The sequence below is a fragment of the Tachyglossus aculeatus genome, chromosome 20 (genome assembly GCF_015852505.1).
Source record: "Tachyglossus aculeatus isolate mTacAcu1 chromosome 20, mTacAcu1.pri, whole genome shotgun sequence".
NCBI lineage: Eukaryota > Metazoa > Chordata > Mammalia > Monotremata > Tachyglossidae > Tachyglossus > Tachyglossus aculeatus.
The window spans coordinates 7,321,944-7,340,154 of NC_052085.1; the positions used below are offsets into that span (position 1 = coordinate 7,321,944).

An 18,211-nucleotide genomic window follows, 5' to 3' on the forward strand; every position below is an offset into this window, starting at 1 on the left:
CCCTGGTGGGGCGCATGCCCAGCGATGGATATTTCTAATCAAGCAACTGTAGACTGAGCGCCTGTGTGCAGAGCACTGTACTAGATACCGTGAAGAGGACAGTAGAGAGTAGGCACTGTCCTACTAGAAAGATCGCGTATGCACTTGCTCCACGCCTGTTTAGTGGGCACCGATGGACAATTTTGTAACCTCAAAAGAAATCAGCTATCTCAGGAGAATAAAATTAACCTCTTTTATTTAGTAAGACATGTATACAACTAACCAAGGTTGATATAGCAAAGGTCCGGTAGAATAATAGTTGCATTGTCTTTCAGCTGAAAAGGGAGGAGCTCCGGATAAGTTACCGTGTAACAAGGTGCATCGATCTACCCTGCTGCGAAGGTTCCCGTTAAAGGAAGAAATCACTGGCGAGAGCACAAGAGACTCCAGGCTCACCCAGGTAGGTCTCTGTTGCTAACATCTATACTCCGGCAATAAATCAGCGGTTTACTGAGCGGGTGCTTGGGGCCGAGCGCCGTACTAAGCGCTTGGGAGAGTCTCTGACCTCAACTGGCGGAGAGAGACAGACACTAAAATAAACTGCAGGTGGGGGAATGGAGAGAGTGTAAAGATCTGTCTGAGTAAGCGCGGGGGCGGCGGGGGGAGGTCCTGGGCACGGGGTGTGGAGTTTCTCCCGTTGGTCACCGTGGCGCGGGGCGGCCCAGTCAGACGGCCTTGGGCTGCTGGCGGGAGATTCCTTCGAGCATGTTCATGGGCAGCGGGAACACGATAGTGGAGTTCTTCTCGGCGGCCACGGTGTTGAGGGTCTGCAGGAAGCGCAGCTGCAGGGCCACGGGAGACTGGCAGAGCACCATGGAGGCCGAGCGCAGGGCCTGCGACGCATTCATCTCCCCTTCCGCCGCCAGGATCTGCCGCGGCACAGGGGGCAGGGGTCTGCACGCGCCCGGCCCCTCCCAACCTGCTGCCCGGGAGGAGTCTCTGGGGAAATCAGACTGGCCACGGGGCTCCAGTGGCCTGCCTAAAGACAGATTTCTGCCCTCTGCTCGACTCTGGCTTAAGACAGATTTCTGCCCTCTGCTCGACTCTGGCTTTCTTCGCTTGGATCCACTCCAGTGCTTAGTACAGTGCCCGGCACACAGTAAGTGCTTAATAAATACCACAATTATTAATTACTATTCTCCCAGTGGTTTTAGAGGCCTGGTGCTCATAGCACCCACGCCCATTGTGCTGTAACTCCGGGACCCGTATATATGTATATATGTTTGTACATATTTATTACTCTATTTATTTATTTATTTTACTTGTACATATCTATTCTATTTATTTTTATTTTGTTAGTATGTTTGGTTTTGTTCTCTGCCTCCCCCTTTTAGACTGTGAGCCCACTGTTGGGTAGGGACTGTCTCTATGTGTTGCCAATTTGTACTTCCCAAGCGCTTAGTACAGTGCTCTGCACATAGTAAGCGCTCAATAAATACGATTGATGATGATGATGATGATGATGATGATGACTTGGCCCAAACCCTGCAAGGGGGCAGAGTGGAAGTGCCTCACTTAGTTAAAAGAGATCCCCCGTGTAAGATTGTTTGTATTCGAACCCAGTGCTCGGCACAGTTAGCACTTGACAAATATATTGTCATCCTTTGTATGCTAAGACACCACTGATGGTAAGTCACCTGCGAGGGGGGCGGGTGTGGCTGAAAAGACCAATGTGGGACGCTCAGGCCCGGCCCCAACAGCACATATGAACGTGCTGTCTCTTGTGTTGTTGTATGGGTGTAGCATCTAGCCCTACTTTCTCTTTTGCCTCCTTTGTTAAACCGACACCCACCCCGTTAGTACGAGGTCTAGGAGAGCATCTTCTCCTCCTATGGCTTCTAGAATAATAATAATGATGGCATTTACTAAGCGCTTACTATGTGCAAAGCACGGTTCTAAGCGCTGGGGAGGTTACAAGGTGATCAGGTTGTCCCTCATGGGGCTAACAGTCTTAATCCCCATTTTACAGAGGAGGTAACTGAGGCCCAGAGAAGTTAAGTGACTTGCCCAAAGTCACACAGCTGACAATTGGTGGAGCCGGAATTTGAACCCATGACCTTTGACTCTAAAGCCTGTGCTCTTTCCACTGAGCCACAGCTGCTTCTAATCTCTGCTCCCTTGGCAAGGAAGAAGGGAAAGGAGGCATGCGCAGGGGCCACTACCATCCGTCAGTTCGGAGTCGGCCGACTGCGGACACGGGGGTCTACTTGGGATTGCCGTCAGCGCAACCCTCTCCCAGGTCAGGGGGCGAGTTGTGAGGGGAGGGGTTCTTACCCTGGCCCGGGCCTCCCGTGTGGCTTCCGCCTCAGCCGCCATGGACCTCTGCAGCTGCACCGGGATCCGCACGTCTTTGATCTCCACTCGGGCCACCAGGATCCCCCAGGCCTCGGTGGCGTCACGGAGCATGGCCTGTTCGCCGGCAAGGAAGACGACCCCACGGGGCACACAGTCAGCCCCGAGGCCATCCGAGGGACTCGCCCGGGGATCCCGGGGCGGGCAAGAGGACCAGGCCGGGGAAACCAGCAACCGCGTTTCTCCCGGTTTGAGCTACGGCTCCGACTCGGAGCCCTGAGGCGGGTGAGTGGAGACGTCGCTCGTTCCCCTAGAGAACCAGCCTGCCCATCCACGGGAGCAACGTGGCAACCGTCATTTAAAGGCCTCCCCTCTTTTCCTCCGGGGAAGGGGTTTTCTCTGCGCCGGGTCTCCCCCGGGCCCGGACACCTGGCTCTGCCCAGAGGACAAGGAGGGGAAGCGGGAAATACTTTGGGGACAGACATCTGCGTCTTGTTACCTAGGACGCAGTTTTAAGTTTCACCTTCCCACTCGCCTTCTCTCGGGCAGCTAAACGTCAGGCCCCCCCCACGGTGATCTGTCACTGGAACCCTGGACTGAACGACAGCTGAACCGCCCCCGACGGTAAGGGGGGACAGGCGGATGGATGGCGGAAGACCAGTCCCCCGCGGCTTTACCTGGATGTTATGGGCGATATCTTCTCGACCGGCTAAAATCTGGGACAAGGTCTGCGTCCCCAGGACGTTCCTCAGCGTGGTTTGCGCCAGCAGGAAGGTGGCTTGGTGAACGTCGGTGACGTTGGCCACGGCAGAGACGGCGCTGTGGATTCGGTAATAAACCACGCCATCCACCTGGGTGGTGACGGAGTCTCTGGTCAGGATCTGCCGAAGATGGGGAGGCATGTGGAGACAGAGAGAGAGAGACAGGTACCTGTTCATCCAATGCTTGCCATTTCGCAGCCGCTCCTCGTAGGGTATGAATGTGCTTTCTTTTATGATTGCTTTAGGGTTTCCCTGATTTGTTTGGGGGACTGAAATTGGATCTGAGTATGTGTGCCTTCTTCTCCCTCCCCAGGGGAAAGGGGCTGCACCAGAACCCACACCTGGGAACAGTGATGAGGATGAACTCCTTGTCTGGGAGTCTGGCTTCCTGCCAGAGACGGGAAAGCCTTTCTACTTTCAGTTAAGCCTCCCTTGTCCTCTGGGTGCAGCCCCTGTTCCCCGAATTGACAAATTCTTTTGAAAACTCTAGGGACGTACCTGCTGAGATGCCCAGGAGGGGACAGAGCAGCAGCCTGAGGCAGAGGGAGTGAGTGAGTGTGTGTGCCTGTGTGGCAGGGGCATTTAACAGCTTACATGAGGAAGTCCAGGGGCTTCCTGGTTCCTACAGGTTTTCTGACTGGAATGAGTGCAGGTTTGCGCCTTGGTTGGCGGGCGCTATCCCCCAGGCTCACCTCCTGTGGGGGGATGTTGCAGGTGATGGTCCGCAGATCAACTCTGACAAAAACATCCGTGCACGGTAAGACGAGGATCAAACCTGTCAGAGAGGACAAGGGAGGAAATTGTCCTTGTGTGATTCTGACGGTGCTCGCTGGACAAGAATCAGCTTCATCCTTCCACTGTACACAGAGCCTCTTGGCCCCTTTTAGTTTCTAGACCTCTAATGCAATTTAAACCTTCAGAGGGGCCTAGATCAGAAACCAAGGCTAGAGCACAGGCCTGGGAATCAGAAGGTCGTGGGTTCTAATCCTAGCTCCTCCAATGGTCTGCTGTGTGACCTTGGGCAAGTCACTTCACTTCTCCGTGCTTCAGTTCCCTCATCTGGAAAATGGGGATTGAGACTGTGGGCACGGACTGACTGTGTTCAACCTGATTAACGTGACTCTCCCCCAGTGCTTTAGAACAGTGCCTAGCACACAGTAAGCGCTTAACAAATACCACAGTTATTAAAACATAATTATTGCAGGCTCTACGTTCTGGTGGAAACTGGGTAATTCCTTGGAAAATGGGTTTCTGGAAATCAATGATTGAGCACTTACTGTGTAGAGAGCACTGTCTTAAATGCTCAAGTCCGAAACGGTCGGTCGACCACCATCCCTGGCCTCAAGGAGCCAGCGACCCCTGAGCAGCACCCGTGGGGTTCTTCTGTGAGCCCGAAGCTGCTGCCCCGCTTACCCGTCCGCGGTGTGCCCAGTAACTCTCCAGGTAAGCCCCACAGACAGCCCTGACCTGGGGCAACTCTGAGACCGAAGGCCCTTCCAGGTGTCAGGGTTATGGGAGGTGGCTTTTGCTGCAGACTCCGGTTTCAGGTCCACGGGAGATTGGGGACAGAGGAGAGAATCACCATCCATGACAGGCGTTTTTCCCACTCCCGGGGGTGGTGAAAAGTGATTTCTGCCAGCCCGAGGCCGCTACCCCTTTACCGTCACAGGCCGTTTTTAAGGTGTCCTCGTTATCCCTTCTCCAATCCAGGTGTGGCCGGAACCCTCCAGGCCCACCCCCCGGGCTGACAGGATTCCTGCAAGCTGGCTCTCGGCCGCCTGGAGTGGACGGGCCAGCTGGCGGCGAAGGCGGTGACTGGGGACCAGAGGTAAGCGGACGAGTGGACACTCTTTACTTGTCCACGTTTGACGTAACTGATCACGCGGTGGGATAAGCCTAACTCAGCCTGCCTATACCCTTGTGGTCCTTATTATAAACCCCCAGAGATCGTCCTCGAGTTCCTCAACCCATCTGATTAACCTTCTAACTTTTGTGGAAACCTGTGTTCTCTCTCCTCCAATGGGGAATTCTCTAGTGGAGCCATTTCTTTTGGGTCCTCTTGTAATACAACCCCCAAAATGCAGTGGTCCTCCTGCCCCGACCACTTGGCTTCCCGGGTCTCCAGCATAGACTCCCTCTGCTGATCCAGCTCTGTTCCTCCTGAGCAAACCTCCTTTGTTTCCTCAACCCAGCTCTCCTCTCCGCCAAAGCCCTCTGACCAACCACTTCTTCCGGGAAGCCTCTCCCCGTCTTTCTTCAGCTCCCTCAGCCTTCCGTTTCTTGGTTATTCGTCTATCCTCACGACTCCTGTGACTTGGAGTGTTGAAGCCAACTTGCTTTCCCCATTAGACTGTAAATTCCCTGAAGGCAGGGACTGTGTCTGCTAACCCTCAGTATAGAGTGTTGGGCTGGCAGAAGGTGCTCAGTAAGTACTGTTGTTGACAGTGGTGGGCACCATAAAATTCTCATAAGATGACCTCGTAAGGAATCTTAGACTTTCCTGAATCCTGTATTCAGGTTTTGAGGCCTTAGCCATTCGGCCATAAATCTCCTTGACTTTAGGAGGATTTTTTTCTTCTTTACGCTGCTTCTTTCCAAGCAGCTACAAGTATGTTAAAGCTTGGCCTGGTTCTCCTAATGAGAAGGAAAGATCGATCAGTTGTATTTATCGGGTGCCTACTGTGTACAGAGCACTGCACTCTAATCACTTGGGAGACTACAACAGCAAGACACGATTGCTGCCCTCGAAGAGTTTCCAATCTAGTGAAAAGAGCAAATTAAAGCCCTCCCAAACGCTTTGGACTCCACTATTTTTAATGTTTCGAATTAGATCCTCGTGACCTGGAAATACAAATTCCCCCGCCACAAAACCACTTTTCCCCTAGGCAGCTACCAGGCTCCGATGAGTGGATCCCAGCTCAAACTTTCCCCAAGGCACCTGGGAAGGAACTACATCCCCCCAGACTGTCTCCAGGGCCAGAGGCTCTCCCGGTCCCATTGAGCAAGAGTCCAAGGTCAGCATTCCCGATGCAGTCGGCTCCCAGCGGGGACCCCGGCTCCCTTCGAATAAGGAGGTAAGATGGGGTCCTCGCCCCGCGATCGCATACCTGGTCCTTTGGCTTTTCTCGCCTGGATGCGCCCCAGTCGAAACACGACAGCCCGTTCGTACTCCTTCACGACCTAGAAGAATGAGGGAGGGTCGGGGGGAGGGAGTTTGCGTTTGGGGGCCTTCCACCTCCCGGCTGGACTTCCCCGATCTCTTCCCTCCGGATTACCTTCAGGCACATCCATATGGAGACGGGAAAGGTGATGAGGACCAACAGGAAGGAAAGGGAAATCAGGAACCAGCCGCAAACGCTGAAGCCCTTGGCGCCGGTCCCTGTGAAATGAGACGGGAGGGCCGGCTGCCGTCACTTGGGCTTCACCCGTCTGAGGGGCGATGGGCCCGAGCACCCCGGACGGAGGGAAGTGCGGAGCTGGTGGAAAGGTGAGTGAAATGCTCGGTCGGTCCCAGGGGCTCTGGGAAGAAATGCGTCATCACATGGTGGGGCGGAACACGCCAACACCTCGTTAGAACAGTGCTTTGCACATAGTAAGCGCTTAACAAATGCCATCATCATCATCATCTCCCCCCCTCGTCCCCCTCTCCATCCCCCCCATCTTACCTCCTTCCCTTCCCCACAGCACCTGTATATATGTATATATGTTTGTACGTACATATTTATTACTGTATTTATTTTACTTGTACATATCTATTCTATTTATTTTATTTGGTTAGTATGTTTGGTTTTGTTCTCTGTCTCCCCCTTTTAGACTGTGAGCCCACTGCTGGGTAGGGGCTGTCTCTATATGTTGCCAATTTGTACTTCCCAAGCGCTTAGTACAGTGCTCTGCACATAGTAAGCGCTCAATAAATACGATTGATGATGATGATGACGATCATCATTGATTGCTTTCCCTGTAGGGGTGCCCGCCGGTGGCCCGGAGCCACGACGTGCGCAGGCTCAGACAGAACGCTAGTTCTCTCTCCGTTTCTACCACGGCCGGCTCTCAGTTGGGGATTGCTGGATCGGGAAATCATCAGTTTTCTTCTCTGAGACCCAGCCCCTCCTCTGAAGCAACCCGTGGCATTTACTGAGCGCTTGCAGTGTGCAGAACACTGCTCTAGGCACTTGAGAGAGTTTATAATAGAGTTGAAGGATACAAAGATTCTTTTCCGTCCAATTTCCACTATGCCTCCTGGGGCTAAGTGGACAAGCTTGGCAGACCTGATTGAAAGGAAAGCCTCCTTATGACCTTAATAATAATAATAACGATGGCATTTATTAAGCGCTTACTATGTGCAGAGCACTGTTCTAAGCGCTGGGGGGATACAAGGTGATCAAGTTGTCCCACGTGGGGCTCACAGTCTTAATCCCCATTTTACAGATGAGGTAGCTGAGGCGCAGAGAAGTTAAGTGACTTGCCCAAGGTCACACAGCAGACATGTGGTGGAGTCGGAATTCGAACCCATGACCTCTGACTCCAAAGCCCGTGCTCTTTCCACCGAGCCACGCTGCTTCTCTACCTAGAGAAGCAGCATGGCCTAGTGGCTAGACCCTGGGCCTGGCCGCCTGTCTGCTGTGTGACCTTGGGCAAGTCACTTCACTTCTCTGTGCCTCAGTTACCTCATCTGGAAAATGGGGATTAGGACTGTGAGCCCCATGTGGAACAAGGACTGTGACGAGCTGGTATCCACCCCAGCACTTAGTGTCTGACCTATGGTAAGCGCTTAACAAATACCACCATGACTATTATCATTATTATTATGCATACACGGCGGGGGAGGATGCACAAGCTTACAGTCTGTAGAGGAGAAATTAGTAATAATAATAATAATAATAATAATTGGCATTTGTTAAGCCCTTACTATGTGCAAAGCACTGTTCTAAGCGCTGGGGAGGATACAGGCTGATCAGGTTGTCCCACGTGGGGCTCACAGTCTTCATCCCCATTTTACAGATGAGGTAACTGAGGCCCAGAGAAGTGAAGTGACTTGCCCAAAATCACACAGCAGACATGTGGCGGAGTCGGGATTCGAACCCATGACCTCTGACTCCAAAGCCCATGCTCTTTCCACTGAGCCACGCTGCTTCTCTAAGTAATCACTGTTCATAAAAGATAAATCAAGATATAGGGTGAGGAGAGGAGTAGAATTTAAACTCCTCAGGAGCAGGCATGGTGTCCTTTCCTTGTAGTCTGTACCTAAATGCTAGTACCAGCGCCCGATCCCTGCTGTAGCTGACAACTGGAAGACAAAGAACAAACCCGAGTAAGTGCCGATATTCTGGAATCTCATCTTAACGCTTTCCGTATCTGTTTTCCTGTGCACTTAGAGGTTCTGTGGACGGTCCTTTGGCTTCCTGGGTGGAGGGCAAGCCGTGCCCTCCCTCTTACTGTACTGAAAGGGAAAATGATCCTGGCTGAGGTTTGATCGACAGAAGGAGGGAACAGGGCCGGGGTCTTTGCTCTGAATGTGCCCTGGTCCCAATGATTGAGTGACAAGGCAGCCCCCGCAGAATCTGGCTCTAGTACCCCTCAATAATTGAGTGAGTGTACAATTCTGCAGCATTTGGATAAAAACCGGTACCCAAATGTGGGTCAGAAACCAGTCCGTTCCCCACCCCCAGGCTCCATCCTAGGAGAAGACTGCCGAGACTCACGTGTTTTCGGGAGCCGCCCGGGAGGGTCGGCTTCCGCGAGCTGCCCATACGCTCACCCCAGGCCTCTACCATTGAGTCTTCCCAGCCCCGATGGTCGGCGACTCCTCCCTCCTGCTGCTGACAGGAAGCAGGGGCAGGGACCCCTGGGATGGCGACAAACTCAACTCTTCCTTAGGAGGAGTTTGTGGCCTTTAGGAGGAGGGAAATTAGGCAGGTGTGCTGAAAAGAGACTCTCTTCCGGATCCTTTGATATGTTTGTACATATTTATTACTCTATTTATTTATTTATTTTACCTGTACATATCTATTCTATTTATTTTATTTTGTTAGTATGTTTGGTTTTGCCTCCCCATTTTAGACTGTGAGCCCACTGTTGGGTAGGGACTGTCTCTATATGTTGCCAATTTGTACTTCCCAAGCGCTTAGTACAGTGCTCTGCACACAGTAAGCGCTCAATAAATACGATTGATGATGATGATGGAAAAGCAGCGTGGTGTAGTGGATAGAGCATGGGTCTGGGAATCAGAAGGTTATGATAAAAATAATAAAAAATTATTATAATAGTATCTGTTAAGGGCTTACTATGTGCCAAGCACTGTTCTAAGCACTGGGGTAGAGACAAGGTAATCAGGTTGTCCCACGTGGGGCTCACAGTCTTACTCCACATATTGCAAATGAGGTAACTGAGGCACAGAGAAGTTACGTGACTTGCCCGTGGTCACACAGCAGCCAAGTGGCAGAACCGGGATTAGAACCCACGTCCTCTGACTGCCGAGCCCGTGCTCTTGCCGCTAGGCCAAGTCATCCATTCAGTTATATTCACTGAGCGCTTACTGTGTGCAGAGCACTGTACTAGGTGCTTGGGAGAGGACAGTATGACATTAAACGGACACATTCCCGCCTCACATGAGCTTACAGAGCTTAAGGTCCAGAGGGGGAGGCAGAGATTAATATAAAGATTAAGATTGTGAGCCCATGTGGGACAGGGACTGTGTCCCACCTGATATAAGTGCTTAACAAATGTCATTTTTTAAAAAAAAGTGTTCTGGGGGTTACCCAAACCCGGCAGAGCTGATTAAGAGGTGGCTGCTCTTTAAAGGAGCCTCTGTCCTTCAGGCCTTAGAAACAATGCGAGAAAGAGATGTGGCTGAGTGACTTCCCACCGGTGGGAGAATCTCCGAGGACACACGAGGGCAGCTCAGGGGCAGCTTGGGTCCAGGCGGCCGGGTACCGCTGTTGGGACCGTCTGTGGTTTACAGCCCTTGTTTGTTTGCTGCTGCTCCCTCCTGCCCCCCACCCATTACCCAGTAGAGTCAAGGGGAGGTCAGACCCTGACTAAGGGGCCCAGAGGGGCCAAAGAGCAAGAAAGCCAAGTGGGAGGAGGTTGGAAGCAGCCATCTCATTTCACAGCGTGACGCAGGAAGGTGCAGGAGATTCCCCAAGAGGGAGTTCTTTTCCAACCCAAACGAGATTCCCTAGCCCTAGAACTGTCCTCAAACAGGGCCTCGGCCATGCAGGGACTCTCGGAGGCGTGTTCCGAGTGTGACTCCGTGCCAGATGAGTGGAGATCGGCAATGAGTCTGTGGGGGCCGACTTGTCAATCATTGGGACCCTGGCACACTCAAAGCAAAGACCCCTGTTCCCTCCTTCTGTCGTTCAAGCCTCAGCCGGGATCGCTTTCCCTTTCGTTACAGTACGAGGGAGGGCACGGCTTGCCCTCGACCCAGGGGGCCAAAGGACCGTCCACGGAACCTCTTAAGTACAGGAAAACAGGCCCCAAGGTGTCTTCCCAGTAGGGAAGGAAAATCACCCCCAACTTAAAATTCAGGAAAACCTCCTCCTTTGGAATATCTTACAAGGTCGCCGTCACCACAGAGTGTAGCGATACCAACAATTAATGGGTCTCCAGCGTAATGAAGTATTAGGAAAGGAACCTACCTACTAAATTCTCTTTGCCCTGCTTCTCCGGTGTGGGGGCCGCAGCATCCATGTCATGCTGGAGCAGTCCCGGGAGCCGTCCAGCTGTCCTAGGGGCCCAAGCGGGCACGGCCTCGCGGGCTCAGCCCGGCTCGGTGGGTGAGGAGAGGCAGAGGAGAAAGGTGCATCGAGTCGGAGCTGTTTGCTCCCATCTGTAGTCTCCCGGGGGGAAGTTGCCCTGGTGAAGGAAGCCTGTTTACCTAAACAAAGAGGAGATTTGCGCCGTCCATTGGCTGGGCCGGCCCGCCCGCCCGCCCTGCTGCCAAGGATGCTGGGAAGGGTACCTGCCAGGGAGCGGCGGGATCGGTAAAAGGTCTGTGAAGGGAGGGGCAGGGCAACCCCCACGCTAAACTTCTTCCCAGCCTCCCCCCCGCCCAATCTCACCTGGAAACCACTGTTGGGCTCCGGCCCCTTCTCATTTCTGTCCATCTTCCTCTTTGCCTAATCACGTTCGTCCAGCAGGTTTACTGTCTTTCTTATAATAATAATAATGGCATTTATTAAGCGCTTACTATGTGCAAAGCACTGTTCTAAGCGCTGGGGAGTTACAAGGTGATTGGGTTATCCCACGGGGGGCTCACAGTCTTCATCCCCATTTTCCAGATGAGGGAACGGAGGCCCAGAGAAGTGACTTGCCCAAAGTCCCACAGCTGACAAGTGGCGGAACCTGGATTTGAACCCATGACCTGGGACTCCAAAGCCCGGGCTCTTTCCACTGAGCCCCGCTGCTTCTAAATCACACAATTGGGAAGGGACGGGGGAGCCACAGACCCAAATACAAGCGTGTCTTGGCTCCAGGCTGCTTTTCCCAGTTCCTCTCCTGATGGAACCCCCTTGGTCTAAACTCCTTGCTGGGATGCGAGATGATCTCACCTCTCTCCCCCCTCTGCAGGAGGGTGGACGGACAGAGACCAAACCGAAGCAAGGAAGAGTTCTGACTTTGGAAGGGCTTAACAGCCTAAACCGGTGTCAGAGGGAAGAAGACGGGGACCCAGGTAACAGAAGCGGCCGCTTTTCCCGGTGCCGGGCTGGTTCGGGCGTTCCTCACACTTTCTCCCAGCCACCTACGGCCTCGACCGCCGACCCGCCCTGGGGAACCAGGGATCCAGGGGAGTGGCCACTGCAGTGCACACAGTGAGCGCTCAGTACATACGACTGAACGAAGCAGACGAAAGCAGGTGAGCCCGGCAACAATTCTGCAAACCGGCCAGCAGGGGGCACACAGCAATCAATCAATCAATCGATCGTATTTATTGAGCGCTTACTGTGTGCAGAGCACTGGACTAAGCGCTTGGGAAGTCCAAGTTGGCAACACGTAGAGGCAGTCCCTGCCCAACAGTGGGCTCACAGTCTAGAAGGGGGAGACAGACAACAAAACCAAACATATTAACAAAATAAAATAAATAGAATACATATGTACAAGTAAATAAATAGAGTAATAAATATGTACAAACATACAGCACACCACCAAAAGGGCCTAGAACGGCAATCAATCAATCCACGGTCTCTAGTCAGCGCTTATTGGGGGCAGAGCAGTGTACTAAGCGCTTGGGACAGCACAGTAGTTGGTAAGCATTTCCCCTGCCCACGAGGAGGGTTCTAATCCAGGCTCCACCAGTCGTCGGCTCAGTGACCTTAGGCAAGTCACTTCACTTCTAGACTGTGAGCCCACTGTTGGGTAGGGACTGTCTCTATATGTTGCCAGCTTGTACTTCCCAAGCGCTTAGTACAGTGCTCTGCACACAGTAAGCGCTCAATAAATACGATTGATTGATTCACTTCTTTGTGCCTCAACCGCCTCATCCGCAGAGTCCCATGTGGGACGAGGACTGTGTCCAATCCGATCACCTTGCATCTATCCCGGCGATTAGTACAGTGCTTGTACATATTATTATATATGTACATATTTTGTACATATTTACTGTACATAAATTTATTTGTACATATTTGTACATATTTATTACTCTATTTTACTTGTACATATCTATTCTATTTATTTTATTTTGTTAGTATGTTTGGTTTTGTTCTCTGTCTCCCCCTTTTAGACTGTGAGCCCACTGCTGGGTAGGGACTGTCTCTATATGTTGCCAACTTGTACTTCCCAAGCGCTTAGTACGGTGCTCTGCACACAGTAAGCGCTCAATAAATACGATTGATGATGATGATGCTTGGCATGTAGTAAGCCCGTAACATGCCACAATTATTATTATTGTTATTACGTGGTAGGGCAAAGCACCTAGCAGGGATTCAACAGTTGCATTTGCTGTTGGAGCGTTCACTTGTGCCTATACCTATTATTTACTTTTAACTAATGGCCTATCAATCTTTGTCTTCCCCAGGAAGATCACAGGTTCAAGGGCAAGAGTTGCTGATTTGCCTTCCGAAGCTAGCTCAGGGCCCTGCTCTCAGAAAGCATTTAGAAACACCACTGACACAGACCCGGGTCAAAATTCACCTACCTCACGGAGCAGGGCCGAGGGGTTTGGAAAAAGGAAGTCACGTACTAACTCTTAATGTATCATCATTCTCTCCCAAGCTGCTAGTCCAGCATTGTGCCCGTGGTAAGTGCCCAATAAATACCACTGATGGATTGAGTGAGCAGCCCTGCATGAGTTGGGAATGCCAAGGTGCAGTGGCACAAGCTGCCGCGACATTCAGGAGAATGGAAGCCTCCCTTCTTTTGGGCAAACGTGTCTTCTTCACCACAACTAGGCGCCCGTCCAAGAGGCAAGGGAAGGCAGAACTCAGTGAGGTTCCGTCTGAGTTGAGTGACTGTCTTGTTTTCACTAAGAGGACGGCCTCTTGTGTTTGGTTCTGCCTGTCTCTGAAAACCATATTAAAAAGTAACAGAAACGATAATTGTTCCCAGGAGGCAGCGAGAAGGACCCTGGGGGACGGAATTGCCGCAAATCCGTCTTTGGGGACGATGACTAAGCAATTGTTTTGAAAAGACTTTTCGGGGGAGAATAAAATGCCCCTCCCTTAACGGAAGGCAAGCCAGGAGAGCAGGGGCCCGGGGTTGAAAATGCGAAAGTGCACTGACCAAACACCCCGCCCCAGCCTACTCCAAGGCAACTCACTCCCACCTAGGGACCCCCACTCTGCGTTGAGGGGAAACAATCAAAGGACTTTCAGATTCTTTTTTGATTGTGAGCTCCTAGCCAGCCTGGGATAGATCCCGTGCCCCATCCCATTCCACTGTGCTTCATTAGTCAATGGCATTTATCGAGCACTTAATGTGTGAGCCCAATACGGACAGAGATGGGAGACGTGATCCCTGCCCATAAGGAGTTTACAACCCATAGTAGGACTCTTCATACCTCAACCTAGGGGTGGAGGCGGTGCAACTGGAATCCTCACTTCCTGGCAAGATTAAGCCGGTTACACACATTAACTAGCTCACTGGTGTTGAGAGAAATTTGACCGGAGAACTCACGCCCCTTCTCCAGAGCGCCCCGCCTATAGCTGCTAATCCAGGCCCCGCACACTTGGAGTTGCTTCTTAAATGGAATGGTTTTCCCGCACAGCAGACCCAAGTGACACCCAGCACCAGGCAGAGGAAGGTAAGAACACAAACCATTTTAGTAATGGGAATCAAAAGTCAGTTCGTGCGCCACACAACACTCGATGGAAAGGGAGGCTCTCGGGGGTCAAGGAGGTCAGTCTGCTGTCGTGGGACCGATGCTGGGCAGAAAATCATTTCTCTTTCAAGAAGCCGTGAGGCAGATCGAGAGTCCGAGAAACGGGAGCTAAAGAATCAGCGGGCCCGGGCCATCCCGTCTGCTACCCCAAGCCAGTTATCTCCGCCTCCTCTCACTCACCCGGCTACAATGAAACAGGCAGGTAAGGTACTCCTGAACATAGTATACGAATCCATCGATGGTATTTATGGAGTGCTCACAGGGTGCAAAGCACCGAACCAAGCCACGGGACAGTACCGATACAGCAGACTTGGTCGAAAGGTGCCCTGGCCACAGGGAGCTTACGTGAAGGCCAGCCTTTCCTCCACCATCCTGCCTCGGTAAGATAAGTCAAAATATTCAATTTCAGTATAACAAGAACCACGTTGTATCCCTACCTGGAATTCCTCATGCTGGCTTGCAGGGGCAGGAGGACAAAGCCAGGAACAGAAGCAGCGAGCGAGAAACTCAATGGTAAGAGTTGGCAAGAAGCCCATCTGCCTTCTTGTCCTAGGCAAAGAATGGGTATCGGTGACTTGTCATTTTCCTGAATACAAACCAAAATGTTGAGAGAATTGCCCCTTTTGTTCACAAAGTCGCTGCAGACGGTAAAACCACGATCCTGCGGGCAGGGCCACGTGAGACCAGCCCTATTCCTTTCTCACTGCCTTCTTCAGGTAGAGGTTGCTTTTGTCACATACTTACGTGTCAATCACGAGTAAGCGCTTAAGAAATACCACAATGATTATTATTACTATTCATTACTATTACTCTATTTTATATTACTCTATTTTATTTGTACGTTTATTCTATTTATTTTATTTTGTTAATATGTTTTGTTCTCTGTCTCCTCCTTCTAGACTGTGAGCCCCCTGTTGGGCAGGAACCGTCTCTATATGTTGCCAACTTGTACTTCCCAAGCGCTTAGTACAGTGCTCTGCACACAGTAAGCGCTCAATAAATACAACTGAATGAATGAATGAATACTCCAGCCCTCTCGGGAGCTGCTGGAAACTGCTACTCTATGTCACTCGTCACACTTCTGTTTGCTGAACTGCAGCCTCGACTGTCCCAGCTGCCCACGGCCTCGCTGTTGGAGGAGTTGACGGATCGATCCGCCGTCAAGTACGGGGTCTTTGGTGAGTCCGTGGCTCACAGACCTAAAAAATGTGGAACCGCCCGCCCCGTGGACCTTCAGCCGAGTCTGAATCTCGCTGTCCTGTCCGAGCCACGCTCTGTCTGTCTCCCCAGGCCTCGCCTGGCAGTCTGCTCCCCCTGTAACTGAGTTCGGGGCACTTACGGGCCCCTGGAGAGCTTACACGGCTTACGTGGTGGAGGAGGGTCCAGCGCCTCGGCCTTCTCCCGGCTGATCGTCGAGCCGCGAGCCGTCGTCATCTGCAAGTCTTCTCGGGTGCCACGGTTCCGATTCCGTCTTCCAACTCATCAGGCCGCGGGCATCCTTAAATCCCTCGGAGAGGAGTTCCTCTACACAGGTAAGACATGTTTTACATGCAGGAATCGAGCCGTTTCCTCAGTCTCAAATTCCTCCGTTCCGTTTGGCGCCCGACCGCAGCTAGAGCTTTACACGTTAAGCTGGAGCAATGCACTCATAGTGCTCCCTGGTGGACCCAGGGGCCCGGCTTACTGAACCAGACATTAACTTTAGGCTGGGGAGACGGGTTCGCAATTTGCATTTCCACTTAGTCAAAAATAAAACGAGGCAGAAGAAGCTTTTAGAATGAAATACGGCCGTGACTCAGGTAAAGATTAGTAAGAGAGGGTGAATCCCCCCCGCCCCGACCCGCCGCGATGTTTACTCGTCTCTGCAACTGTTTCAACATGCTGCAGTGATTTTGAGGATTTTTAGAGCTGAATGATTGCAGATAGATAAATTTCCCGGCTTCGAAGTTACCTACAATTGAATATTTCATTTACTCTTTCCGGAGGATTATTCGGATAAGCGAGCCATTAAATGCTTACAGGCAGCATCTCAACGCAGCTGGAACACTCCGAAGGGTACTGTTAAAAGGCCCCCAATTCCCAAGCACACCGCAGCGTCAAATACTTGTTTTTCCACAGCATTTCAAGAGGTCCGTATATAGCTATGTTAACCAACACGTAGCGAGCGCTGACTTACCTTCTGGGTTATCATCCCTGAGTGCTCGGGTGGCCTTCCGGACGGAGATGGGGCAGGAGGCCGGTGGCCATGTAGGGGGAGAAAAAGCATGTGGTCTTTCCTGCCCCGCTCCCTCCCCACCCCCAGCCCGATCTGTGACAACCCATTCCCCAGGGGAGCAAGGAGGGTTGGGGAGAGGGGGAAGGAACGATTACCAACCCATCATCCGAGAGCGGGCCCTTTGCAGGACACGTCTGAGGCCTAAGGCGCAGCAGGGAACGGCAGCCGAGGAGAACGTCCCCCTCGCTCTCGTCCCTTCTTTCCTCCCTGTCTTTGTTTATCCCCCTCCCCACCTCTCCTCCACATCAGTAACCTCTTCCTTACTCCATTCCGGTCTGTCACCTCCGAACGGAACCCAAGCCCTGGTGACTGCTGGTTCAGGAAAAAAAACAGTTAATAACAAGCTTTTAAGCAAGCACTGATCAACCGCAAAAAAAAAAAGAATCACTGAACCTCGGTGCAACGTCTGTAAACTTTATTTTAAAAAACTGTGTTTAAAAACTAACCGTACAGGAATATTTTCGTTAATATGCTTAAAAAGTTTGCTCCCTGGTGGAAGGAAAATACACTAGCAACGCCTTCCAGAAGTGACCCTCTTGTAAAAAAGTAAAACCTCTAGGTACAGAGCTGTTCTACAGTAGACTTTCTACAATTCGTACTCTTAGTCGTCGGATCGGGTGGCACTGTCTTTACTGTTTTTTCTCCGCCCCCGAACTCGGTAAAGAGACGTTTCCCTAAAAGACATCCTGAAGTGTGTTCCGCCTACCGTGGGTATTTAGAAACGTCGAGCGCCCGCAAGGACTTGGCTCCCAAAGCAAATGGTCTCTCTCCCTTGGGTCAAGCCATTCCTCTGGAGCGCTCCAAGTACGGAGGTCTCTGCCAGAACCCGATTCAATCAAACCCGCGGACCACCGACGTCCGCCGGTAGTTTACAGCTCACAGTGCTCAAGGAGGCGATGCCACCCCCGGTCACCCGATTCCCCGGCAGAGAGGGCTTTTTCTCTGCCGTCGGGAAAGGAAGGCAAATTCTACAAAAGGCCCGTGAGGACTTCGGGAAGGAAAAATGCCCGGAAGGGTACCTTTCCTCCAGAGACCTGAACTAGTCATTCCACGCTGACTTCCCCAAGCACCGCTGTTTGCTCCTTGCTTGACACAAACAGGTTTTTTTCAGTTCGATTCAGCAGTATACGCATGACATTTCGGATCAGCATTTAAAAACGATTCCAGGGTACACAATGTAAACACCCCGAGCCCCTACTGAGCCAGTAGGAGCCGTCCGTCCATCCCGAGGGCAGAGAATCCTTAGGGCCTCATGCAACCTTGAACCCCGATGCCCGGGAAGAGCGAGGGCTGCAAGAGGTCCCAAACTGCTCCTTCCTGAGAATCCCCCACCAAAACACACACACGCACGCACGCACGCACCCACCCGCACGCCAGAGTCTCGTTTGGGCACTTGGGAGGAGACTCCAAACACTCTCTCCTATACCGTCCGTTGTCCTATATACACAAGGAAGCGTCCGTCCTTAACCGCTGCAAAGGAAAACACCAGCGAGGTGAGCAAGCGAGGTTATAACCTTACTCATC

The 18,211-nt window shown here is 52.0% G+C and overlaps 1 protein-coding gene and 1 long non-coding RNA gene across 8 annotated transcripts; one reads left to right on the forward strand and one right to left on the reverse strand.

Annotated features, from left to right (window-relative positions):
• Positions 1-218: 218 nt before the first annotated feature.
• STOML3 (stomatin like 3) lies at positions 219-18,204 on the reverse strand. Of its 7 annotated transcripts, XM_038761516.1 has the most exons (11): positions 16,589-18,204; positions 15,771-15,936; positions 14,850-14,961; positions 11,156-11,246; positions 10,733-10,971; positions 6,368-6,471; positions 6,200-6,272; positions 3,785-3,867; positions 3,009-3,212; positions 2,314-2,448; positions 219-908 (listed from the first exon to the last, which is right to left on the reverse strand). In XM_038761516.1, exons 5-11 carry the CDS (start codon positions 10,782-10,784, stop codon positions 705-707), a joined length of 855 nt encoding a protein of 284 aa, XP_038617444.1. In that variant the 5' UTR covers positions 10,785-10,971; positions 11,156-11,246; positions 14,850-14,961; positions 15,771-15,936; positions 16,589-18,204; the 3' UTR covers positions 219-704. The 7 variants fall into 7 exon arrangements, with proteins under 7 accessions (XP_038617444.1, XP_038617446.1, XP_038617447.1 ...); XM_038761518.1 differs by having other exon boundaries at positions 15,780-18,204; XM_038761519.1 differs by having other exon boundaries at positions 14,850-14,998; positions 15,780-18,204.
• On the forward strand, positions 13,513-15,182 carry LOC119941197. The gene is made up of 3 exons (XR_005455194.1): positions 13,513-14,614; positions 14,822-14,925; positions 15,048-15,182. It is a non-coding gene; the product is annotated as an uncharacterized LOC119941197 (long non-coding RNA).
• Positions 18,205-18,211: the final 7 nt, after the last annotated feature.